At 32.9% G+C, this 27,303-nt stretch overlaps 4 protein-coding genes across 9 annotated transcripts in view; 1 reads left to right on the top strand and 3 right to left on the bottom strand.

The window, feature by feature from the left end:
• The window catches only part of smog (G-protein coupled receptor 158 smog), a 45,978-nt gene extending 34,166 nt beyond the window's left edge, over positions 1-11,812 (bottom strand). Inside the window, exon 1 of one of the 5 annotated variants that reach the window (XM_066285171.1) lies at positions 11,593-11,812. The gene's annotated coding sequence lies outside the window, so the exon portion shown is untranslated. The remainder of the gene's footprint in view (positions 1-11,592) is intronic. The other 4 variants (XM_066285169.1, XM_066285172.1, XM_066285170.1 and 1 more) reach the window with 4 other exon arrangements.
• Positions 6,871-7,909, top strand: LOC136340763 (uncharacterized). Its single transcript, XM_066285085.1, has 3 exons — positions 6,871-6,881; positions 6,969-7,261; positions 7,314-7,909. Exons 1-3 carry the CDS (start codon positions 6,871-6,873, stop codon positions 7,907-7,909), a joined length of 900 nt encoding a protein of 299 aa, XP_066141182.1.
• Positions 11,813-14,703: 2,891 nt separating the features above from the next.
• Positions 14,704-20,846, bottom strand: LOC136340818 (cytochrome P450 CYP12A2-like). The gene is made up of 10 exons (XM_066285183.1): positions 20,697-20,846; positions 18,000-18,305; positions 17,426-17,519; positions 17,066-17,178; positions 16,090-16,322; positions 15,853-16,021; positions 15,637-15,793; positions 15,325-15,573; positions 15,046-15,261; positions 14,704-14,940 (listed from the first exon to the last, which is right to left on the bottom strand). The coding sequence occupies exons 2-10, from the start codon at positions 18,287-18,289 to the stop codon at positions 14,827-14,829; spliced, it is 1,635 nt and encodes a 544-aa protein (XP_066141280.1). The 5' UTR covers positions 18,290-18,305; positions 20,697-20,846; the 3' UTR covers positions 14,704-14,826.
• Positions 20,847-21,260: 414 nt separating this feature from the next.
• The window catches only part of Rab3GAP1 (RAB3 GTPase activating protein subunit 1), a 29,268-nt gene continuing 23,225 nt past the window's right edge, over positions 21,261-27,303 (bottom strand). For both annotated transcript variants that reach the window (XM_066285160.1, XM_066285159.1), the window contains 5 exons: positions 25,747-26,069; positions 24,953-25,088; positions 24,401-24,597; positions 23,946-24,248; positions 21,261-21,627 (listed from right to left, as the gene is read on the bottom strand). In XM_066285160.1, coding sequence (XP_066141257.1) covers positions 21,326-21,627; positions 23,946-24,248; positions 24,401-24,597; positions 24,953-25,088; positions 25,747-26,069 — 1,261 coding nt within the window. In that variant the 3' untranslated portion in view covers positions 21,261-21,325. The remainder of the gene's footprint in view (positions 21,628-23,945; positions 24,249-24,400; positions 24,598-24,952; positions 25,089-25,746; positions 26,070-27,303) is intronic.

The following is a 27,303-nucleotide window of genomic DNA, read 5'->3' as shown; positions in this document are numbered from 1 at the left end:
TTCAAAATTCTTTGGACACATATCTTTGATATTTCTGAGTCAGCAACAATTTGACGACAACTTACACAGGGATTGAAGGTAACAGCTGCAAGAACTGCAATGTGATTGCTTTCGTGTGTTGCACTTCGAGAGCAATTGTGTTTTTTTGTTTCCAACGTTTTCGTTTCTTCGAAATTTTTAATGACAATGTTGAAATTCGTTTGGAAATATTTCGGCACAAAGTTCAATTGCCCACTAACATTTCTTCCAACCTCTCCATAAATAAAAACCATTTCTAATTTTTCATCCAAAGGGTAGCGATCCATTTCAATTATTGAATTTTGAAATAAAATGAGTAATTTTGGACAAATTTCACGCAAAACAATTAGATTGATTGTCGAAAAAAGAATAAGGATTTCCTGTAGATCTTGCTTTAAGCTAAACTAACAAGAGGAAATGTAAGAAAATATTTTTTTCATAGAGATAATTTTTATTTATAATTTTTTTATAATTTCATTAAATAGAAGTATTGTTATGAGTTTTAAACAGAATATACGTTGCAAAACTGTTTCAGAGAAAAATGCAATAATTTCGACTACCTCAAAATTTGGATAAACATCTAGGATAACTCTGCGGCAAAATGTCTAAAAAAAAAATGCTCAAATAAAAGATATTCATTTTTTGAAGGTCTACAAGAATCTGTAAAAAATACGGGGTGCCACTTGAAATAAAAAGTCACCATTGAAATGACCTTAAAAGGACGTTTTAGCTATCTTCATGACGTGTCCCCCTATCTACCGGACAACTTTTATTTCAATTTTTTCATAGAGCGTACGGTTTTTAAGTAATCTTCAATCACAGCTTTGATTGGGACCCCCTGTATAAATGGATTAATTCAGATTATGCGAGAGTTGTAGCCTGCCAAAAAAGTTTACTACATAAATTGCTTATATAATTTTGACCATCAATGTATTTGAGGAAAAAACTTTACAAATTTGTTTAATTTTAGTTATACAAATTTTTTGATACAGGGTGGGGCACCAAGAGCACCTCGGGGTATTACGTCCTTATTAATAATTTGATCGAAAATTGTTTTTAGAGGTGTATGTAGGACCTTACAAGGTACTTTTTAAAAATATTTTCATTTATACAGGGTGTATATAAAAAGAGATACATCTCAAACATATGTTTTTTTTAATGGGGCACCCTATATTTTATTACATATTTGGAATTATAAGAAGAAAATAGTATGTTTTTATAACACATATTGGGTCTAAAACAATCACTTCTCGAAAAATTTTGAAAATATATAAATGCAAAAGTTGAGAATTTTTTTTTTTGCTAGGTGAAATGAGTTACTTAGCTATTATTTTTTTACTATTATTTCTTAAGTACAAACTAATCTTCAAACTAGAATGAATTATTTACTAAACTGATATACAGGGTAAGCAAAAAGAGTGGTCAAATTTTACTCCCTTATAATTTTGCATAACTTTCTTATTTCAAATGAAATATACAGGGTGTTCCGTGAAGAATGCGCCAAAAAGGAATCTGATAACCTAGACATTAAAATAAAAAGATTTAACCCAACTTGCCTCATGAAAATGTTATTCGTTTAGGATATACAGGGCGTTAAAATTAATTTTTGTATTTGAATTTCTTTAAGTAAATCGAGTAGTTTTGAAGATATCTTGTGCAAATTTTGAATCTATGTTTTTTTTAAGACCGGTAAAATGAATATTTCATGACTTTTGGGTTTCGAAAAAGAGGGCGCTAGTTGCAGCCTATAGGGCGCACATTTATGTCCATATTTTTTTACAAATGCAATAATTGTGATTTTAAGAGGTATTTTTGATAGATCTATCATTTCTAAAGATAAAAGGTATACCTAATTTACTTCGCTAATCCAAGCCATTTTCGAAATATGGCGAATTTAACGTGTCCAAGTAAGAGCATAACATTTTATTAATACACTCGTAAGTAGGCTTTGCAGGATTGTTGAAAACAATTGAAAAAATGTCATGTTGTCAATCGACTGAAAATCAACTGCAAATAGTAAGTGGTTTATTTTGATTTGTATTAATACTCAAGTACTATTTATTTAAAAATGCCTAGGCATAATGATTTTTCTAATTATGAAATGAGAGACATGATTTGTGTTTACGCTGAAGAAAATTATAATAACTGTGCCGCCGCAAGACGTTATCGAGAAAAATACCCAAATAGGAAACAACCGGATCGTAATATTTTTCAACGACTATTTACCAGGTTAGGAGAAACTGGATCATTTCGCCCTAAATGTGAACATGGACCCGTTAAGACAATTTCTGTTGACCTAGAAGAGGAAGTGTTAGTTCGCGTTGCAGAAAACCCCCAAAGAAGCGTTAGGCAGTTGGTAAGAGCTACTGGAGTAAAACAAACAACAGTTTTTCGAATTTTAAAACAAGAAAAGCTACATCCGTATCACTTTACTCCAGTACAAAATTTACTGGAACACGATTTATTACCAAGACTTCAATTTTGTCAAACAATTATTGATCGCCAAAATCAAGATCCAGCTTTTATTAATTCAGTTTTATTCACCGATGAAGCAACTTTTACAAGGCGTGGTGTTTTCAACTGGAGAAACAGCCATTATTGGGACTTTGAGAATCCAAAAGTAGTAAAAGAGCATCACTTTCAATATGAATTTTCTATTAATATGTGGTGTGGAATTTTGGACGATTTCATAATTGGACCTGTTCAATTACCTGCAAGGCTTAATGCAGAACAATATTTAGAGTTTTTAAGAACTGAATTAGGAAATTTACTTGAAGACGTACCGCTGAAGTTAAGACAAAATATCATCTTTACGCATGATGGCGCTCCTCCACATTACCCCATTGTAGTTCGTAATTTTTTGAATAGACAATTTGCTAATGGATGGTTTGGACGAGGAAGTGATGTACCTTGGCCAGCTCGTAGTCCCGACCTCAACCCAATGGATTTCTCGTTATGGTGATACATGAAATCCTTAGTTTATGATACAGAGATAAATACGCGTAACCAATTATTTCAACGCATCCAGGATGCCGCCACAGCGATTAAAAATAGTGACGGTTATTTATTTAGAATAAGACACGTTATGGAAATTTAAATTCGCCATATTTCGAAAATGGCTTGGATTAGCGAAATAAATTAGGTATACCTTTTATCTTTAGAAATGATAGATCTATCAAAAATACCTCTTAAAATCACAATTATTGCATTTGTAAAAAAATATGGACATAAATGTGCGCCCTATAGGCTGCAACTAGCGCCCTCTTTTTCGAAACCCAAAAGTCATGAAATATTCATTTTACCGGTCTTAAAAAAAACATAGATTCAAAATTTGAACAAGATATCTTCAAAACTATTCGATCTACTTAAAGAAATTCAAATACAAAAATTAACTTTAACGCCCTGTATATCCTAAACGAATAACATTTTCATGAGGCAAGTTGGGTTAAATCTTATTATTTTAATGTCCAGATTATCAGATTCCTTTTTGGCGCATTCTTCACGGAACACCCTGTATATTTCATTCGAAATAAGAAAGTTATGCTAAATTATAAGGGAGTAAAATTTGACCATTCTTTTTGCTTACCCTGTATATCAGTTTAGTAAATAATTCATTATAGTTTGAAGATTAGTTTGTACTTAAGAAATAATAATAAAAAAATAATAGCCAAGTAACTCATTTCACCTAGCAAAAAAATGTTTTCTCAACTCTTGCATTTTTATATTTTCCGAAATTTCTCGAGAAGTGATTGTTTTAGACCCAATGTGTGTTATAAAAACTTGTACTATTTTCTTCTTATAATTCCAAATATGTAATAAAATATAGGGTGCCCCATTAAAAAAAACATATGTTTGAGATGTATCTCTTTTTATATACACCCTGTATAAATGAAAATATTTTTAAAAAGTACCTTGTAAGGTCCTACATACACCTCTAAAAACAATTTTCGATCAAATTATTAATAAGGACGTAATACCTCGAGGTGCTCTTGGTGCCCCACCCTGTATACTGAAAAACCTGCGTTGCTTCATAAAACATTTAAAACATTTTTACAACGTTTTGTCTTAGATATCTAATTTTGACATTTTCAGCTTATCTCGAAATCGATTTAAATTGTTCACAACAGCTCGAATTTCCGATACTTTATAAAGCAGTCCGTAAGGTCCGGCTAGATTACGTAGTAGATATGCCATAGAGAGAGCCAAAGTGTATTGTCAGCAGCCTGAAAATACCACTACCGCGAAATTGATGGTTTGAAATTACATTTTATTGACAAGCGTTATAGGCACTCCAACGGTTGCGGTAGTGAGAGACTTGAACCACTCAACTGGTAGACAGATGATAACGATTTTAGTCACTCATACTCCTATGTGCAAACCTTAGCGCTTCAAATTAGCAAAATTAATATTCCATTATCAAAAGCGATGTAAAATTTCATGCATTCCCTGTCCCATTAATAATAGATTAATTGTGTAAATTTGATCTGCATTTTAAAATATCTGCCTTAACAGTATTCGTACCAAAGGTGTCAATAGACATCTTTTAAAAGTTTAATTTGAAATTATTTTCTAAGCTTAATAATTTTGTAGCAATCAATTATTTTTCACTGTTCGATTAGCAATCGTTAGATTTGATTGACAGTATGATTTGTCTCCAGCTCATCCTGGAGCTAAATCTACGTACAGTAATGGCAGAAAGCAGAGCAACTTTTTTTTATTATGTATTTTCAATCTCTATGAATTTGACGTTCTCATTATTTTGATATTTATTCCTTTGATACGCCTTATTATTACATATAATTTTTTTTTCATTAACCCTACAATAAAAATTTTTGTTAACGAAAATCACTTTTCGGTTGACGAAAAGTACAGCAACGGTAAAGAACTTGTATTTATTAGTAAATTACACAAATATTTCTTTGTAAAAATTTTATTGTTCAATACTCAGTAAAGTATCTTTTGTTTTTTATTACTTGGAGGCAGCGATTTTTCATAGATTTGATAAGTTAACCGATAATGGCTTCATCCATTTTCGCCCCTTCTTCTTTAAAGGCACAGAAAAATTCTTCACGTTTGAAGTATGATCTCCCTCTAATCTTGCGGTTTAGGATCTCCCATAAATTTTCAATAGGATTTAAGTCCGGAGAGTGGGATGGCCAATGCTAAAGGTCAAATTTTCCTTCGCGTAGCCAACCTTCAACATATTTTGAGGCGTGTTTGCATCGTTATCCTGTTGGCACCAGTGTTTACTGGCATTTGATCATCAGAATATAGCACCAAAGAATTCTCTAATATTTCTTTGCAAGAAAATTGATTCATCGTGCCTTCAGCTTTGACTAAAGGACCCATCCCGAAGCCCGAAAAACAAGCCCACACCATAACAAACCCGCAACCATTACTTTACCGTGGAAACAGTGCTCTTTTTTTCCAATCTTTCCTTTGCAAGCAGTTTCACGAATACAATACCGTGGGAGTTAAACATATTAAACTTTGACTCGTCGATCCAAATTACCCTTTTCCATTCATGTTCTGTCCAATGAACGTGTACTTTGGCAAATTCTAGTCTGGCTCGTCTATTTCTTTCTAACACCAACGGCTTTATGACTGGTCTTCTGGCAAGTAATCCAGCATCTTGTAATCTCTTTCATACAGTTCTTGAAGCTATGTCAATTCCGAGTTCCTTTGAGATAGAGGCTTTCATTTCGTGCGAATATACAAATGGACTTTGTTTAGAATATTTTATAATTTGTTTGTCTTGAAAATTGGTGGTTTTTTTAGGTCGAGCTGACTTATGATTAGTTTCCATATTTCCAAAATTTACAAACCACTGTAATGTTCTTGTAACTATGCCCTTATTAAATCGGACGGTCTTACGATGGCAACTTTCTTTTCTCCATTTTCCATGCTTTCAAAATTCTCACGTTTAAATCCTTAGATAAATACTTGCCCCTAGGTATTCTCAAGAATTAGAAAATTATAAAATTATAACAACACAGCCTAAATGACTACTAGAAAAGACTAAATTGTTCTACTTTATACCAGATTAAATGTATTTATCGCTTCCAAAAATGTTGATAAGAGTAATATGCAAAATATTTTCATGTATACCAATGACAAATATAGGAATATTTAAAATATTGGGTTCTTTCGGACTCGAAAATAATAATGAATTGAAAAAAGTTGCTCTACATTTTGCCATTACTGAATATGATATACCTATTTCTACCATGAGGTGTGTCTTGGCACCGTAACGATTTTACAACATTATCATCACAATCATTTAACACTTAATATCGAAACCATTTAAAGTCTAATTTAAATTCCTTTAAATCCCCGTTGGAGTTGTAACAGAAAATAGGGAAATCCCCCGGGTAATTTTCATATTCGGTTATCGTTTGCAATGTTGCATTTTGCTGCAGATCAATGAAGTGATTAGGTCTAAAAATAATTGTATAACGCAGTTTTGGAATTGTGGTATTTACTTCGCAGTAGCTTTAATTCAAATAGACCGTAGTGTAAAATTAGTGGAAATTGTCGCCTCTAGTATATATACAGTGTGCCCGGGTTAAGGATTTAACACTTTCGTAAAACCTTTATTTCTTAATCGATTTTGACGTTTTTTTTTGTTAATTAGATATTCAAAATGCGCATTCGTTTAATGGATACGATCCCTCTTTACCCATAATCATAACCAATTGCGTGCATTTTTATGGGATCAAATTCCGGAAAATACTATTAGGGCTTTTTTTGAGATAAAAACGAAAACAGATTCTTAAATAGAATGACTTAAAACTTACCTGTTCCGATTTTCATTTTTCTACTGTACAAAATTTTCGAGAAAATCAATAAAACATGTTTTTTACGTAAACAAATTTTAAAATTGGCAAAAAAAATTATTTTAACAATAATTAACTAAATTTTGATATTTTCTGCAATGTATGCAATATTAGTCACGTAACAGTCGCAAATATCAACAGACGTTTTGATCGTTATGGGACAATTGTAAAACTACCGGACCAGCAACGTAATCGCGAGCCTCAAGCAAACCAAATCATTTTAGATTACTTTAATACCAATCCGCATTCAAGTCTGAGGGATGCTAGCAGAAATTTAAACATTTCTAAAACTCATATCTGGGAATGTTTAAAAAGAAATGGGAAGAAACCTTTTAAACCAAAATTTCTTCATTCACTTGAAGCTGGAGACCAAAATCTAAGAATGGAATTCTGTTTATGGCTCCAGAGTATGTATCAAGATGATCCTAACTTTTTAAAAAACATCCTCACCCGATGAAGCTGCGTTTACGACAAACGGTGTAGTATCGACACAAAATTGTAGAATATGGAGTGATCAGAACCCGAATTGGATAATCGAATGTAAACGACAATACTCCTCAAAAGTAAACGTTTTCTGTGGTATCTTAAATCAAAAGATTATTGGGTCATATTTTTTCAACGAAAATTTGAATACTGCTCGTTTCCTGAGGTTCTTACAAAATGAATTTAGTGACGCACTTGATGAGCTTCCCCTGAGTTATCACTACAATTTACATTTACAACTTGATGAAGCGCCCATTCATAATGCGGTTAATGTGAGAAATTGGTTAAATGATAATTTTCCCAATCGCTGGATCGGACGAAATAGTCCTCTTATTCGTTGGCCACCACGATCTCCGGATATCACACCCATGGATTTTTTCGTTTGGGGAGCAATAAAAAATAAAGTTTATGCCACAAGACCCCGGACCCGAGAAGAGCTTTGTGCGCGTATTAGAGAGACTTGTCAGAGCATAACTCCACAACAACTAAGTAAAGTACTGAGAAATAATCGTCGACGTATTGAAAAATGTATACGAGAATTTGGGGGGTTGATTGAAACTATCAAAATTTAGTTAATTATTGTTAAAATAATTTTTTTTGCCAATTTTAAAATTTGTTTACTTAAAAAACATGTTTTATTGATTTTCTCGAAAATCCTGCACAGTAGAAAAATGAAAATCGGAACAGGTAAATTTTAAGTCATTCTATTTAAGAATCTGTTTTCGTTTTTATCCCAAAAAAAGCCCTAATAGTATTTTCCGGAATTTGATCCCATAAAAATGCACGCAATTGGTTATGATTATGGGTAAAGAGGGATCGTATCCATTAGACGAATGTACACTTTGAATATCTAATTAACAAAAAAAAACGTCAAAATCGATTAAGAAATAAAGGTTTTACGAAAGTGTTAAATCCTTAACCCGAACACACTGTATATGTAAGATTCGCGGTTCAAGGGTGAAGAGAAAAGACACAATTCTCAGAGCATTTCTTTATTCTCCGTGAACCAAAAATGGAATCCCGATACAACCCGGTATCCATACACAGAACACATCCCCTCTTCGTGAGAGAACCGATAAGATGGAAGGGCTGTCCACCCCTTTTCTCACGGGTACCAAACCCTTAAACGTCATTCTCACCTACGCTAAAGGAATTTATAAACAACCCTCTCTTCCAACGCTAATCTGGGGAAGAACTTGGTACCAAAAGCCTGTACCACTTTCAGATAATGCCAATTAATGATCTTAACATAAACAAGACATGCGAGGGTATTCATGACAGCTCTTTTACCATTTTCTCGCACTTATCTTGGGAGGAATTTAGAGCCAGAACCCCGTGATAATTTCAGATAATTGATTAATAGTTTCGATATGGACAAAGAATGCTCAGATATAAATAGTAAAAGTGTTTAAATATTGGTAATTATTTTGTCTATTTATTCTAATCTACGGTCTGTCTTATGTACATATGAACAGCATGGTGATCTAGGAAACGTTAATACATAAAAATTCCTTATATTAGGAAAAATTCGCGCAATTTAAAGCAAATTAATAATGTTTTTATACTGACTATATTCCAATGAGTACGAAGATATCCGAAAAAAAACGAATTTGACGGGTTTAATTTTTTGCAAAAACTTTTATATTGTTATAGTCAAAGGAATGAAAGTTTTCCGTTATTAAAACACTTTTTTGATAACTTCTAAGCAGTGTCGCCAATTTTCGTGTTAAATCTTGACTTTCGGACACAAATTGTTAAACTTAATTTTCATATAGGCGCAATATCAAATATTTACATATTTACACTTTTCATAAAATTATCTATTCAGCCATGTATTACATTTGGTATATTTCTCAGAAACTGTAAGAATTATAGCTGTTAAAATATCGTTTGATAAGTTGGGTATGACTTTGACTTATAGCAATAGTATACAATAAATTAATAAATGTTATGGTAAACGACGAAAAGAGAATATATATGTTTGGATAATAACGGTGGTTTATTTGAACGTTTGTTATAATTTGAAACTTCGATTCGGTCCAAATTTAGTCGCGTTGTTGTTATTAAAACATTAAATTTAACTTAATTATTTCATTTTCTTATGTTATGCTTGTTTCCGGAATACGCGCAAATAAATATAATTATGAACACGTCAAAGAAATTTAAGGTATTACAACTTTAGATAATATAAACAATTCCATAGGATGTATTTACTTATTGTATACCATTGGTATAAGTTAAAATTATAGCTGACTTACCAATAAATGTTTCAATGACTATAACTCATACAGTTTTTGAAAAAATACCAAATGTAACGCATGGTTGCAAAGGAAATTTCATAACGACAATAAAATGTAAATATTTGATCTTGCGCCTCTATTAAATTCCAAAGTACAACAAATTTACTTTCGAAAGTAAGGACTTAACAGAAACACTGGCAACATTGCTACGAAGTCCTCAGAAAAGTGTCCTAACATGTTGTTATTAAAAGCATAATTCAACTTAATTATTATAGATGAAATTATTAAAGTAAAGTATGTTTTTAATAACAATAATGCCTCTAAATTCGGATTAAATAGAAGTTTCAAATTATAACAAATGTTCAAATGAACTACCGTTATAGTCCAAATATAGATATATATATACTCTTTTCATCGTTTCCGTAGCGTTTATTTGTACCATTAATTTAGCATTAATTTATTGTGTACCATTATTGTGTTGTGTTATTCCCTATTATAAGTCAAAATCATACTCGGCTCATCAAAAAATATTTTAATGTCCATAACTCATAGAGATTCTAAGAAACAAACCAAACGTAATACATGGTTGAATGGGTAACTTTCTGACGATTTTCAAAAATATAAATATTTTATATTGCTCCTATATAAAAAATCAAGTTCAACAATTTATCTCCGAAAGTAAAGACTTAAGAAAATTGGCACCACCGCTAAGAAATTCTCAAAAAACTGCCTTAATAATGTAAAACTTTCATTCCTATAACTGTAACCATATAAGAGTTATTGGCACAAAAATTAAAACAGCTAAATTCGTTTTTTTTTTCAAATATCTTTGTAACCATTTGGAATTTAAACAGATTATTCATTTGCTTTAAAATGCTCAACTTTTTTCCAATTTAAGCGATTTTGTATCTATTACCCCCTCCGAGATTACTATGGTATTCATCCTTATCTGGGACAGAGCGTATATCAAATTCCAAGGATGTCGAGAATTACAAATATTAGGGAAGTATTATAAGAAATAAATAAATAAAAAATAGAAATAGAAAAAGTGAAAAATGTTTTCAGATCGATGAAGGCTCGCTCGCCTGTAATGAAAATTAATATATGAAACTGAAATGAATGAAAAATGAAATATATGAAAACTGAAAATAGTTGAAGTTAATGATGTTAAAATATTTAGCTGTTTTGTAAATAAAATACAAAAAATAATGAAAATAAGGTATTTTTGAATAATTATTTCCACAGTTATTCGCATTCAAACGCGAAAATATCAAAAGACCTTTCAGTCGGAATAGGTATACACAACATCGTGGTACAAATAGTGTTAAAAGCTGTTTTAAAGCTTTTCTATGCTGTAATACGTCGCGACTCCGCAAATGCTTAAACGAATGTCAGCAACAGAGGTTTTGTAAAAAACTTCCTTTAAACATGAGATAGAAATTTTTGTTATTCAAAATTAAGAATTTTTAACATCAAACATGCTTAAATATGTTTGTTTTGAAAGACTTTCGCATTCAAAAATTAAATATTTCAGATGTAATTGAATTTGTTACAACGTTTACATTTTCATTGTAAACCGTACTTTTTACCGATATGTGATAGGTTAAGGACGATTTAAAAAGCCAAACCATTGAAATTGTGTAATAGATCGTAACAGGGACCAAGCGATCACAATACAGACCAAGAAAATTTGTTTTCCGTGATTACACATTTATCTGTGTTTGTGTGGGAATTTTAGGAAATTTTTTTCAAACTTTGTAAAACTGCTTCGATTTTTTTTGACCCTGAATATTTATTATTTTAAACACTCCAATGACGTAAGTGAAAATTGAAACATTCTTAACGACCCTGGACGCGGAAAACATTAATACAAAAAAATGAGATTTATTAGAGAAAACCTAGCGTTAATTGCGATCGAATGGAAATATTTCCGTTACATTGCCTAATATGTCGAACACTCTCTATCTGGTCAATACAAAGGGCTTTCCTAGGCGGAACAGGATTCTTTTACTTACATAATTTTAGAACCCATACGGAGACATGAGCTGGGAAGTCGACACTAGGACGGAAAGAGTCTGTTCCGGTTTAGAGAACAATAAATGCAGACAAAGAACGGAAGAAAAGTGAATAAGTAAAGATCTATGTCAGTGGACCAAAAAGAAGAAGACTGCAGCGTTTTACCGACGCTTTCCCGCAACGAAATATTCAGTACACGCTGAAAAACATCTGGGAAAGCCGCGAAAAGCAGCCCAGCATTGTGCGCAGATCGACCTGCTGTTGTCCGGGAAACGGAGTGGGAAATAACTTGAATATAATACGACAATTTCGTAAATAGACCAGAAAATGTATGCTCGGGTATCTCGGTGGTTGATTTGGCATCTGATTGTAATTCGATTCATGTAAATTCCGCCCTTAAAATCAGTCGCAAACCGAGCTCAGCGATGCAACAATAGTAGAAGCTTTTATGCTGATTTGATGATACGTATCGGTCCCATAGGGAAGAACTGGACTGAAACAACTTTCTCCAGATCATCGATTAGGTACGCCTCAGCGTACTATTATTCGTGCATCTATCTTCGTCGAGAGAACAATGAAACTTAAGATAGATGTTACTAGAAGGGATTTAAAGGGCACTTTATCGTTTAGTCCAGGTTAGATCGGACCCGTGGAATTGGAAACCCATCCACATTTTGTAGACAAAATGTTGTTCTACGTTGAAAGAAGGTACATGCCTGGCTAAGTGAGTTTATAAATAAGCGAGAAAACGACAAGGTCGCCTCAAAGAGTGTTGGGGCCTTATTTTTTTTAAGATGGGGATTTAAATTCAATTAGTGCAAATGTTCAACGATACCGAAATCTTACAAGGGAATAAATAGATTTTAATTAATAATAAAATTTATCGTAAAATTCATCAAATTTCCAACGCTCAGGTACAGACTAATAAACCTCTAGTGCATAGAACCGTTTATGCCTGCAATTTTAGCAATGCAACTATGTATGTATTATTATACGTGCCGCGCAGCCCCAAATTGGCCCCCCGTTAACATCTCAACAAATCATAGTTCTTTTTTAATTTAAAAATAGCATTAAATACGGCAAAAAATATTATCTTTTGACGTTTATTTATTTTTCTAAATTTTGATTGAATTATTGGTAAGGAAAAATGGCCGAATTTTCAAAATTGAAACGGGTCAAGTGGCACCTCAAATCAAAAGCCTTTCAAAACCACAATTAACGCGTCAGCACTCCTCACAGGGTCAGATTGAACTTCAACCCTATTGTAATAGCTTATAGCCTCACTCCGTTAGCGCGATTTGACCAAGATTTAGTGACTTTGCGGAGAACGTGCGTAATTTTCAACACTGATTAAAACACCGTAGTGTGCACGTCTGTTTTTTAGAAATTCGTATTGCTGGATCAGTGTGATCATCGAAAGTTGTGTGATATTTATTGGCATCATCGCCAATTTGCATTTCTAAATTTTGTTCCTTATACAAGGTGACCATTAAACATAATTCAAAAATCCAGGGGGTCACTATACACATGCTAAAAATCTGGAGATATCCTAGATTCTATCAAAAAATATTTTTTTTACGGTGAACCGAGCCTTGAACTTACTCATGACAGTTATTTTTATATCAATTTGTCAAGTTCCAAACTAAGGGATTTGAATTAAAAAAAAGATTTAAAGAATCGCAAAAAAAATAAATTGCAGTATAAGGATTTATTGAAAACTCTTAAAAAAACATTCAAATTTAAAGTTTAATATGAAATAAGTCCTCCCCGCGCATTTGTAGTGGTCATATAACGCCTTTCCATACTCAAGATCGAGTCGTTCAAATCTTGTTGATTAACATCACTTCAAGCCTGTTGGAGAGTTTGAAATAACTGATTTCGATTTTGAATTAATTCTGATTTCAAAGAACCCTTCTTTGAATCATGCCCCAAGTATGCTCAATCGAGTTGGGATCACGAGGTTACGCAGGCCAGTCTAAAACTGGAATAATTTGCTCTTTTAAGAAATTTCTTATGACGCGGTCGATATCTGAAAGGGCCTTGTCATGCATTAAGATAAAATGAAGAGTGACAATTTTTCCATATGGAACCACAACAGGCGCTGGAACACTCCTTACATAATTTGTATGCTGATAAAAAACGATTTAAGAAAACAAGATTGGTCCTACCACGAAGCGAAATTGATGATCATGATTGTGCCTCCTCTGTAGTTGTGAACTTTCTATATGTGTTAAATTTGACTTCGTGTAGCAAGTTCTCTCCAAACACGTACTCTTCGAAAATCTGGTTGCAAGCCGACTCGAAACTTATCACTAAACAACATACTTCTTCACTGATCCAGTTCCCATATCACACCTTCTTGAACCCATGATGGTTGAGCGGCGCAATTCCCACGGTTTAGAAGTTGGCATCTCCAAGACCTTCGGGAGACTAAATTATCTTCTCTCAATCTCCTGCAGATGGTATATCTTGAAACAGCTACATTACGAGTCCCACGTAAATGATTAATTATCTGGACTACAGTCACAGTGTTTAATTTCTTCGAGCTTGCAATAGGACAGCGATCCATAAGGGAGTTGTCAGCCTTAACGAACACGAATGTCTCTCCGTTACGCTGCCAGAGTCTCGATAACCGGTCCAGAGGCGAGATAACGCTCTAGGTGGTTCTCATGACCTGACAGCAGTAACTTGCAATAGCTTGACTTCAAGTATTTCTACAAATCGCAACATTTCATTTTCACTTAAATGTCGTCTGAACATCTTTAAAAAATGAAAATAAAACGATTTAAACACAATGATCGATCGGCACCTAATAAAACAACTGCAGTACAATAAATTCATATGCTAAACTTAATGTTACTTTTCCTTATGTCACCAAAAAAAATTATACAGGACTGTTTACGAATATCTCCTATTTGTATGTTTACATCAATAAACATTGCAGATATCATCATACGTTGCATACACAACTGTAATGCAGATAGGGAAAAATGTATTAATACAAATCTTTAATATTCTTAAATTTTGAGCATGTCTATATTCCAAGAATATTTTGTTCTTTAAGGATTTTTGAAAAGCCCCTTTGCTTCAAAGATACAAGGCGAGAGAAATTTTCTACAACAGAAAAATTTTATTACTACGAATTACATACAAAGCTTCTCAATTTATAAGAATTTGGGATAGGAAAGTAAATTTAAAGTCACATGTATGTAGGTTAAATAAAAATGATTAATTTAATTGTCGGTTTCATTGACTGTAAGTTTCAATGGAGAGGTGATGCCATAAATTAGAGTCGCTCCAAAGGTGGCATCTGGTTGGTTCCAGGACAATTTAAAATTTCTGATTATCTGAAAACATAATAACATATTAGTCTTTTACCTTGAAGCTAAGACGGTTTTTACCACTACTCGAGCAATACTACTATAGTCATTAGTCAAAAAAGTTTATATTACCTTAGCAATTCCCATCTCCATTTCCAGAGTCGCCAATCTCTTTCCAATACAGGATCTAGGCCCAAATCCAAACGGTAAAGATACGAACGGGTGTACATCTTTATAAGACAATTCAGATTTTACGTCCCGCAGCCATCGCTCAGGAATAAACTCTGTAGGTTTCTTAAAATATTTATCATTATGGCATATGAAAATATTCACACCCAGTATATCCGTCTGAAAATTTAAAATTTGTAATATATAGCTTCACGAATTAGGTAAATCAGAATTGTCGCTCACCCCTTTTGGAATTCTATATCCAGAGAGTACTGTATCTTTTACAGTAGTTCTTAAGTTACCTATAGCAATTGGCGATAATCTCATAGTTTCTTTTATTACCGCTTTCAGATATGGTGACTCTCGTAACATCTCGTTCGTTACAGGTGAATTTTTGGTTGGCATGAAAACTTTAAGTTCTTCAAATAACTTCATTTGAGCAGTAGGATTTTTGGCCAGGAAATACAATGCACCCCCCATAGTTCGTCCAGTCTATGGAAAAAAGAAAATGTGTGTCATTACGTAACCATTATGAGATTATTTTAATATATATACAGTGTCAATTGCGGCTGTTAGCATGTCTATAGCCATAGCAAATGCGACTTTTTTGTCAACTTTCGTTAGTCTTTCCACAACACTCAGTTCGTTCTCAGGAATACTGGAATCTGCATTGGAGTTAGCCCAGCACTCTTCAATGTATCGCTGACTGAAGCTGGAAAAATGTGTAATGACATGAATGAATTTGACAAACAATAGAAAAACGCCTAATACCTTGTAAGGGTATCTAATATTTTTACAAATCTCTTCCAATCCCTAGTAAGCTTGATTGGCAACAATGATGGCACAAAATCCAATTTATACATTAAGTTAAACAGTTCTAGTGTCATTTCAACAATCATTGCAGCTTCTGAATCTGGAATCAAATCAGGATCGAGGCAACCTGAAACGATGCTTCTTAAGTTATTGCAAACAGCAATAATTGTATTCTTATAAGAATGGAATATATACCAATACGTCTATTAAAAGCTATTACTCCCATAGACTCTAATGCCCATTTATAAATTTCATTTATAAAAGATTCTGGCATTTCTTTCTTCGGATTCATTTTGGAAATTCGTCTTATATTGGCGATAAGGTCGTCAGTTACACTGTTCATGTGGCCAGTATACATTTCGACAGTTTTGGGCTGCATTATAATTTTGTTTACAATGGATCGGAAATTGAACCACTCCTCACCTTGGCTATAAAAGACCATGTGGTTATATGTTATTCGAGTTCAATCATATACAAGGTATCCGTTTTTTGTCGACTGTGCTTATATCCACTATTCATGAACGTGCAAGTATCCATGAACATTAATTACTTTTTTGTAAATTCGATTTTTTATGACCGTTTTGGATTGTTTTATACGACGCAGTTTTGAGATTTGACATTTTCAGAAGTCAAATTTATTTTTTAAAAACTGTAGTGGCCCTGATAACGTAAAATCGTTTTCACTTTGTTGCTTTAAAATAAAAACAGTAACTTAAATTTATACATCCCTTTTTTCCATAATTCTTATGCGTTCTTTACAAATGAAGCAAATTATACATGTTGTCTGGGAATAAAGCCTCACCTTGAAATAGTTGTTGTTGGGGCGGTGGAATTAAACCTTATTGATAGAAAAAACTAACTGAGAGTGACAATCTTGGTTTAGTAAGAGCTCGGATTAAACCTTTCTTTTTACGTTTCTAGCACAAATCCACAGAAAATCGGTGGCTAGAGTAAGTTATCTGCCACTGAAAAGCGGCCGATAGTCAAAGTAAAAACATCGTTTTCGTAGAGTTATGAATGAAGTGAAGCGTTCGCAAGGCTTAAGGTAACCCTCTGCTCTAATTTTATCTTGGCTTACGCTACAAGGGAAAGGTCCTTCGCTTTAAGGACTTTACTCCCTTAACTTAATAAATCTTTAAAAATAAAAATTAATAAAACCAAAATTTCTTACACAGTTATTACTCCTCCGACTCCTTGAAATAGATCCTTTTTAATATGATTGCGATAATAAGTGAATGATGGCAACGCGTGCCGGATCGGCCAAGGGCCTTCATTCCGTAAAGTCTGTAAAAATGTATCTGGTTAAGAATAAACAGAACGTAATCATAAGTTTTTCAATTTTCCCAAACTTTGATACTTTACGATTCTTGAATTTCTACTCAAATGTCTTAATAGATTTAATAAGGTCTTATTTATTAATAGACTTTCATATTATTTTAAAAAATAAATAGTACATATAGGTAATTAATTGTGTAATATTTTTGGCTTAAAAAATTTTTAAAACAAAATATTAAAATAATCAAATACATACTAGTTCAATATCATCAGGATCGTAAGCAAGCACTAGCGGTCTCTGTCGTGGAATACCAGTAAAATATATCAAGTTTCCAAATTTTTTATTCAACCTAGAATGCAAAAACTCGTAAGTTACATTCACCTGACCCGAGAAGATTTATCAGGTAAATTCTACGTATGTAACTACAACATAGGTCATGTGCCAATGGTTAATAGTAGCATGGTTGCAATTTTGAATTTCATCCCGTACTCCTGTATAATTTCAATTGCCGGAAAATGTGTAACTTTTCATAATAAGGTTACATGTATTTGCGATTCGTTCTAAAAAAAACGTATCTACAAGTATAACGCATATCACTAGCAAATTTTAGCAGGAAAGAATATTATCAGTGTGATAATACTTAATATGAATAATGGTGGATATTATTAGTGTAAATAGAAAATTAATCTAAATTGTTATTGTTATAGAACATGCAACTTTATTATGACATATGCTTGATGATTTAGAAGCCAAACGTGTATCAGAACGATATAGATTCAAAACAAATTTCTTTTCCCAAGTTAACCTTATTTGAATCTTTCGAACTTACCTTTCATATACTTCAATAAGCGGCACATTATAGAATTCTCCGCCAGGAAGAAACCTCCAGACGTTCCCTATAAGAGGCAAAGGCTTCAGCGCTGGTATTTTTTCAAACGGTTGGGCCTTCTCCCATCCATGAGGTTTAGTTTCGTCATTATTTTCAATACTCTTGAGACCATGTTTCTTATAATAATTCTCCTTTTCACGAATTTGAACTGCTCCACTACATTTTAATGAGGTACGCGAAATATTTCTAACGTGAATTAAGAAGGAACCGCAATATGCCCCACGTATCATTGTTGCTATACACTTACTAAAATAAAGTCGCAGTATATATGAGATAATTAAGATAAGTGCAATTTAATAGTGTGTAAGGTCAACAATTTTTATAAGGATTGATTTTCCCAACTGGCGATAAAACACGTCAATTTTGATAACGGGAGATTGTTTGGAAAAAAAGTTGTTTTTTGGAAGTTTCATCTGTCTGCCTCTGGAAACGACCCCTTTCATATTTTCAAATAAGAAAAGGAATTGTGTTATACTTCGTTTAAAAGGTAATTTTATTGTCTACATGATCAAGTTTTTATTTTTATTTTTGCACATCGGTCTTGTAAAAATTAAACAAAAACCAAATAAATTGATATTAATCATTTTTACTGATATTTTATTTAATATTTTAACGTAAGAAATGTAGAAAGTCATCTTTATTGACTTCCATGCACATGTGCAGCTGATCCTCAAAAGGTCGTTGCAAATTATCTAACATTTGTGATGTTATTGACCTGCACTCTTCGATGGTTTGGACACGTAAGTCCTCAAGGGAATCAAATTGTGCGTCTTTGATTTTGATCTTCGAAGGTCCCCATAAGCCAAAGTCCACGGGATTTAAGTCAGGGGAACTCGCAGCCCACTTCATTAGACCTCTTCTGCCAATCCATCTTCTAGAGAATTTTTCATCTAGAAATTATCGGACAGCAGCATTGTAGTGTAGAGGAGCTCCATCTTGTTGAAAAACGAATTCTTGTTCTAAGAGGCAGGGATCTTATTCAAATAATTCAATTATTCTGGGAGATATGGTATCTGGCATAAGTTATAGATAGCTTCCTCTAAGTTTCAAGGACTAAAAAATGGTCCAACAATGTAATCACCGTAAATTTCTGTCCAAAACATTCAATTTTTCAGGGTGTTAAGTGTGAGTCTCTCGGTACAAATGAGGACTGACCTCACTCTGGTAACGACAGTTATGTCTCTTAAACTTCAGCGTTTAAATAGAAGGAACATTCATCCCAAATTGTTGCATTATACAAAAAGTGTCTGTTTAAGTGTAACATGTTACTAAAAAATTCGCAAAATTCTAATAAGCGATCGAAATCATTTTTACTTAATTCCTGTACAAGTTTTATGTTATAAGATTGAAATACTTACTCATGTTAAAATTTTATTAACAATATTATTTGAAATATCAAATTTCTCAGTAATCTTTCGTACAGATTTTTGTTGACCATTTGAACATGTCCCCGAACCGGGATTGTGCCTTCATCACGTCTCATTGGGCGGTCAACTTCGTGTTTTTATTTTGGATGGAACCAGTCTCATTTAATTTAATTAGTAACTTAGGTATATAAGGGTGGCATGCCAATTTATAGCGACGATATAATATGTAGAGAATAATGTTACCTTCCAAACGAGATGTTGCACAACAAGTCTTCCAATTTGAAAATTACAAAGAAGTTACTTCCAGGGATACAGGTATGACACTTCGAACACTAATTTTTCATCAAACGAAGTCCCGCTCCTTATCAAAATTGACGTGTTCTAGCGTTTTTTTAGCAAAAAAACAGAAAAAATATTCAAGGTGGATACTTTTCCCTAGGATACCCTGCATATTCATTGTTTTTTAATTTATTGGCATACGATGAGGTCGACCATTTAAAATAATCCATCTGAGATATCTAGAATGGAATTTTTTCCTTCGGGAAAACGCGGAAAACATCTATTTTACTTTTAAGGGTGACATATTTAGATCATAAATTCGTACATGTAGAGTCATCTTCTTAAACGAGGTAGTAACTCCTTCGAGAATATTAAATGGTACAGGTGGTCAAATGGCATGTCAAATCGAAGGTTTCTTCAATTCTCTCTACAAGTATTCTGAAATTTTTTTGCTCCGCCTTTATATATTGTAAAAATATGTTTTAAAACATCAGTGAAATAAATGTAAAATTTATAAAGAGAATTGAAATACCTTTGATTTGATGTGCCACTTGACTCCTCGTACCATTTAAGATTCTTGAAGAGGGTTACTACCCCATTTAAGAGGATGACTACGTCTATGAATTAATAAGGTAAAAATGCCCCCTTTAAAAATAAAATTGACGTGTCTCGGAGTTTTTCGAAGAAAAAAATCCATTCAAGACATTTCAGGTGAACTCTTTTAAATGGGCCATCCTGTATATGCTGATAATCAGAATTAAAAGCTTTTTCATAGCAGGTGTTACTCAGCCAAGAGTGCCATTTGCAATTCTACAGTTAAATGCACCCTGCGAAGAAGGTTATGTAGGATTGTAACTAGCTATAGATTATAATTATTAATTTGAAAGTGTATTAATAATGGGGCAAGCGGGCATTGCTATCCCCTCAACCATTTGCTTTGTGGGTATTGGAATTCTCCACAATAGACTTTGTCGGCCCTAAAATTACATACCCAATTCCGTTTGGTAGAATTGACGGCGGAAGACCAATTCCTAGTTAAGCGTCACAGTTTAATGTAGCGTAGATTGTGTTAACGGCACCCTACCCAGGATATGTCCATTGGTTATCACCATAGGCTTTTTATATTTAAAAGAGTTGGTGAGTATGTATAGCTTTTTCTTCCCGTTGGTTTCTAACGACTCAGAAGCTGTGTCCGCGCTCTGTACTCTACTGTGTTGTCATTTCACATTAATAAACTCACACTTGTTATCTTTTTCGTGACCTGTGATTTCTTTCATAGATGTAAACACCACTCTATATCTACATCAATATCAAAACCAGTGATATTAGTTATTTTGATGAATCTCCACTTAACACTAAAATGTATCTTCTCCGAAAATAAACCCGACGTGTCACGGTAATTTCGAATATTTTTACCAAATTTCAAAACGAGCTGGGTGTAAAATTTTCAATAGTATACCCTGTATACGAAGATGCAAAACATGTTTAGATATGATTGACATATTTCATACATTTTAATTGAGTTTGAGGGGCAATATAATAAAAGACATATGTGTAAAATTTAAAGATGTTTAAATAACAATCAAGCACAGTGCTTAGTTAACATAAAGAACAATTATTTCAAAAGAAAGTAGTGTCTTCGGAAAAAGCTCCGACTAATCTGAAATCGTTCTTTCCTAAAATGGCTCGCAAAAACTGTGGAGACTTGGCTGAATGCAAACTAGGCCGGACATTATCAGTTCTTAACACGAATTCCCTTTGATGTGGAGTAGGAAATGGGGTATCTACAGCTTTGACTGAATCAGATCGCTCAAACTGACTAAGACGTCTTTGGGATTCAGTAAACATTGCCAGGATTCGAGAACCAATAAGAGCATTTTCTTTGCCTTCAATATTAATGTTTCGTCCAAGAGCGATTTCACCTAAAAACAGAAAAACTCAATATACATATATAGGATGTAACAAATTCTAATACATTTCAGGGGGTGGTAGTATTTTTAATATATAGGGTGACCAAGTTCGGTTTCTTTTCATTTTTTACTATTTTTTTTTATATGCCTACGGATAACTTAAATTAACTTTTGTATTCCCATGTATTTTAATAGTCTGTACAAGACAATGTCAAAATCGTTAATCTACATGTAGGTTTAACGTTTTGCAGGATCACGTACTATCTTTTGCTTCTTTACTTTTTTTGGAACACTCTGTATGAATTCTGATTTCACATTTAGATTTTATCTTAATTCTTTTAACTTTTTTATTTCTTGCATTATTCTTGTATATTTCACTGTTTACGAAAAACTTGCATAAATAGTTATTGATGCATGTACGGAGTAAATGAAGCAATATAAAATGTGAACCATTTCTTAATAATGAATCATATTTATTAAATTAATGAAGTAACAGTAAAAAATAAGTGAATATAAATAAAAACGAAACTGTAGGAAATGCTGAAAATGTCCTCCTATTGCTAAAAAGCAAGATTTCACTTTGTGGTTCATAGATCGGACTCTTTCAAAAATACCAAGAGTGTTATTTAACGAATAATTTTACATGAAGCAATTCTGTTTCGTCATTCCTCCACTGTATCAATTGGAGTCTGGTATACTAATCATTTAAGATATCTCCAAAAAAAAGACCAGGCTATTGAAGTGTGGGGATCTAAGAGGCTATAGCTGAGATATTTTTCGATCAGTCCAACGCTTGTGACAATGGCGGCTTAGGAACTCCCTTAATTCCAGACTACTATACTGAAGCATCATCGTGCATGAATCACATTTGATTTTTCAAGAGAAAAGATACCTGTTCTAAGAGCACAGAAAATTACTTTCTCACACTAAATGCAAATTTCTCTTCTCCTCAAAAATGTTTATTATGAAATTTTCAGATGGCGTTTTTCTAAAAGTTTTCGTCATCATTAAATAAAATTAAACTTGCAAACAACAGATGCTGGACCAGTATTTGTACCAACTACTCAAAAAATTTCACGAATAAAGGAATCTCTCCTTGGAGATGAACTTGAACTTTGCTAACATGATAAGAATATATCAGTTATAAATTAAAATTTTCAAGACCAGTATAAATGAACCGTCTAATGTTGCAATTTTTCTCGGATTCTTAGTAGTGTTGACCTCAACATTATTTACCACGCTTTCCTCGATTTCTAGAGTTCTCATGATTTGATTTGCTCCTCTCAAACAACTGGACCTCTTAATGTTCCAATTTTACATAGTCCAATATGAATATTTATACAATATGTTCTTGAATTAACTAGTATCCGAGTACGATAACTACGCGTGTAGTCTACGCGATTCATAACAATTGCCATTGGATTGGCTATATATCAAATATAGGTGTGCATATTCTTGATTGGAAAACTCAACCATCATCACACCTTGAGAACACTTTCGAAACCACCAAACGAAAAAATGTTCTGATTTTTAAACGTCAAAAAGTAAAATTAACCTCGAACTTAATCTAAAGTTACCCAGTTTACTTAGTTTTTTAACCCTTAATATTTAATATATAATATATTATAATAAGATTTTTTGGCAAATTTTTGATAAATATTAAAAGATACGAAAATAATCTAAGAAATTAAGAAGTTAAACACACCTGACCCAAAAAAATATAAGACTCTGTATATGAACACCAACAATTTTGACAGTTTCTGATAGAGACTCTTAAAAAACATAGGGATTCGAAAATTCATTAAGTTATATTGAGGTATACGAACGAAAATTTCAAAAAATATTTTAAAAATAAAACTTTGTTGCCCTGTATATAAAAAATTATGCTTTTTTGACCATGGGTATATAGTACTTTCTTGTTTTGCCGATTACTACCATCCCCTGAAATATCTACATGATGATATTACACCTTGCATATGAGCCGTTCAAATGAAAAACGACTCAAGATTTATTTAAATTTGGCGTTTCACATGTTTAAAACATTGAAGTCATAATGCGCTTAATTGTAACTTTAGGGGTACGTTAACGTTTCGTTAACATTATACTGTTTTTATCTGAGCAAATCTCATTGCTTTTGTAATGAAATGAAAACTAAAATACAGCTGAAATGAAGAGTAGATTTCTCTATTTGGAAATTAAGCACCATAAAACAAAAAATCTACAATAACAACCTCAGTGACAATTAATTTAATAAAACATAACTAATAATAATGGTAAATGTAAATAAATACAACGTTGATCGGTATTATTTTTCGTTAATTTATACTTACTTATGTCGTTATTCACAGCATCATCTTCTAACTCCTGCGGATTTAACTTATATTGTAACGAATAGATCTGTGAAATTTGCAATTCCAGAAATGTCACGTCCTGTATAAACAACTCGAACCGTTTAGGCTGAAATCTTGTCTCGCGAGATAATCTTTCCCCCTGCTTTACCAAGTTTGAAATTCTAGTTAACTGATCAGGAGTTCTATTTGGCAGATTTTCAAGTTCATCAATTAAACGGTAAATAGCAGCATGTGAGAGTGTTGGAATGACAAGTTCTGCTATTTGATTTATACCCATTAAATCTGAAAGAGGTGCGAAACTGTAAATATTTTTGTAAGTGCAAATGATTCAACTTTATTTTTATTTTCACAAAGAAGAAGCTAAAAACGCCGATATTCTCACGACTAATTAACTTCAATATAAAGTTGTCAGGACTTAAACTATTGACCCGTACCTAAATATTGAAGAACTTTCTCTGCCTCACGAGTGTCATCAAACAGACGTTTCTGTCTGTTGGCAGGAACTGGTCTAGCACTCTGCCACATTTCTTTCCAAATATTATTTTCCATTTGCATTCTGGGACTAAGGTACCCCGTTGTCTGACCGTTCGCATCCATTTCGTTCTCTTCAATCCAATCTCTGGGGGAATACCTACAGGATAACGGAGCACAGTCAACATATAGATAAACACTTAAAAGGTGAATATAACGAAAATAAAGCAAACAAAACTCAATTGGGAGTTTTAGCGAAAGTTCTCTATCAAAAATTCAAATTAAACAGCATATTTTTCACCTTTTGAATGGAAAATTTTCGACTCAAACAAATGAATTTGGACGTCAAACAAGAGCGAAAAGTGATTCTCTACCGCACGTAGACGTCCTAGACAAAACATAAAACAGAAACAATGTATAGGGAGCAGCTTGATGAACATTTTTTTTTTCGTGTACAGTAAGAAGTACAAAAAGGGAACATTTGTGTGTAAAAACATAATAATACATTTACTTACCATCTTATAAAATCTTCCAAAATGGATCCTGGATTTGCCGCCTTAAACGATTCCATATCTGACAAGAGACTGGCACTCATTATTCTTGCTCTAAGCTCAGATGCTTCGCTATCTGAGCCCAATTTCAGCAAAATATCTAAGGAAACAAATCAACTACAATAACCAATCCAACAATTACTGCTCGAATTAAAATACTGCATGTGATGAAATTAAAAAAATATGAGGAGAACTTTTAACATCAATGTCTTATTAGACACAAGACGACAAACCCCTTTTTCAGGCACTTAGCTTGCACCACGTTTTTGCTCAAATTTTGCGACATTTATTTAGAACGCGAATCATTAATTATCACCAATAAATCTTAACTAACGTTATAAAGGCTGTCTATGATTTTCCCACGAAAGAGTGTACGTACTTAGAGTAGTCTAAATGTAATTATCCAATCATTACTATCTTGGTGATTATTTTTAGGATCCACCTTACTTTGACCCTATGGGAAAAATCATATGTACATACTTCCTGCCCCTCAATTTCAACCAATCATCGCATGATATTTGGTGGCCCTTTCAATCGAATTGATATCTGATGGCATCAGTATTTTGTTTGGGAAAATTTAGGAAATTATTAGCTTTATGTCACGAATGTAGATTGATAACATGATACTTGTTATAAAAACTGGCATTTCCTCAAAGTATTCGCATATAATTTATTCACAATGTCTGTTTTCACGTTATTAACAGTTGCGTTTAAATTGAAGAAATTGTAATAGTAAAAATAGTACTATAAAGGGTAACCTGTATCTGCTTCCAATTCATCCTCCGTCTTCAAAACAGGATCCTGCGTTAACGGAATATACAACGGTTCATCCGAAATCAGCAGTTTCATGTCCCCAAATTTACTTAATCTTCCAACTGGCTTGTCAAGAAATTTCTCCTTCTTTTTCTCATCATCCATATCATCATTTGCATCAAAAAACTCTTCGTCGGAATCCTCCGAATTTTCTGCTGATGCAAACTTCTGACTTTCTCTTGAAATTTTTCGCTCCAGACAACAGTTTAACATTTGAAGCTTCTGGTTCAGGAGACATGTGCGTAGATCCGGCATACCCGGCGTTACTCTAAAAAAACAAAATAATATTGATCATGACTATTGCAAATGGACTATTCACTGCTCAGAAAGAGGCTCCATAAAAATTGAACAATAAGAGACGAATCTTTTATTCAAGTGTTACTAGAATAGATGCTGCAACTGTAATCCATGAGAACTGGGCCATGCTGATTCATGTTACATTAATGGAAGTTATGCGCAACAATGGACATTGTTAAAAAATGCCCATAATAAGAATGTGTCTATTTCACGTGTACCAATTTTATTAGACTGAAATTAATTCCAAATATTTTACGTATTATAATGAGATACTAACAGATGGTATCTAGAAATAAATAATTATAAATCCTTTGGAGTAAAACCGAAAGTGACTGATAGAAGATCTTTATTCTAATTATATTCTTAAAGCAGTAAATACCCATTGCCCTGCACCTTCAAGACGTAACAGTCATATCGTATAGATACAACACTTTTGTAGTACCCCTTCTATTTTAATTTCCGCCTTCAAAACGTGAATAATTACTTGAAGCCGATTTGTAAATTAGAATATAATTTGCTTTCGTTTGGAATGCACAATAAGTCCGTTAAATTCTTTAAATTTTGCAAACTACAATTCACTGTTATTCTTCTAAGTGCAACTAGTGAAATTAAGTCTATTATAATTAATTGTGCTCATAAGAAATACCAGTCGACTATTAATCATCTTCATCTTTAACGCCGCAATTGTACGTTACACGTTTGATAAAAAACTAATTGTGGTTTTTACCATAACTAGCGGTAAACCATAATATCTTACTAGGCATTTTGAGAAGGTCTGCAACAAACTCTACTTGTATAAATAAATTACAAATTAACCAGAGCGAGAAAAGCGTGGTACGTGTTAATAGTGATTTGTTTTTAACCATTCGAAATATACAGGATATCTCTAAAAGGTCTGTACAAAATTCCATCACAAATTTACGAAGCGAAAACATGACAATTTAACCCATTTTACTTTAGTCCAAAAATGGATGGTTTTCAAAACACAGGACGTGAAAGTATTTTTTTTTTGTAATTACTTGTAATGCTACCACCTGAACAAAATATAGCATCGAGCAGTTTTTAGGCATCAAAAATCAAAGCACATTTACATTTTCGATGTATATGTTTTGTGTTTTCTCACATGTTTTACAAAAAAAGCATATGTTGGTACGATTCCTACAGGCATTTATTTTTGAGATATTTGAAGTTTAAAGTTAGTTGCA

Source organism: Euwallacea fornicatus, chromosome 8 (assembly GCF_040115645.1).
Source record: "Euwallacea fornicatus isolate EFF26 chromosome 8, ASM4011564v1, whole genome shotgun sequence".
NCBI classification, from domain to species: domain Eukaryota; kingdom Metazoa; phylum Arthropoda; class Insecta; order Coleoptera; family Curculionidae; genus Euwallacea; species Euwallacea fornicatus.
This window is presented reverse-complemented; position numbering and strand designations above follow the sequence as displayed.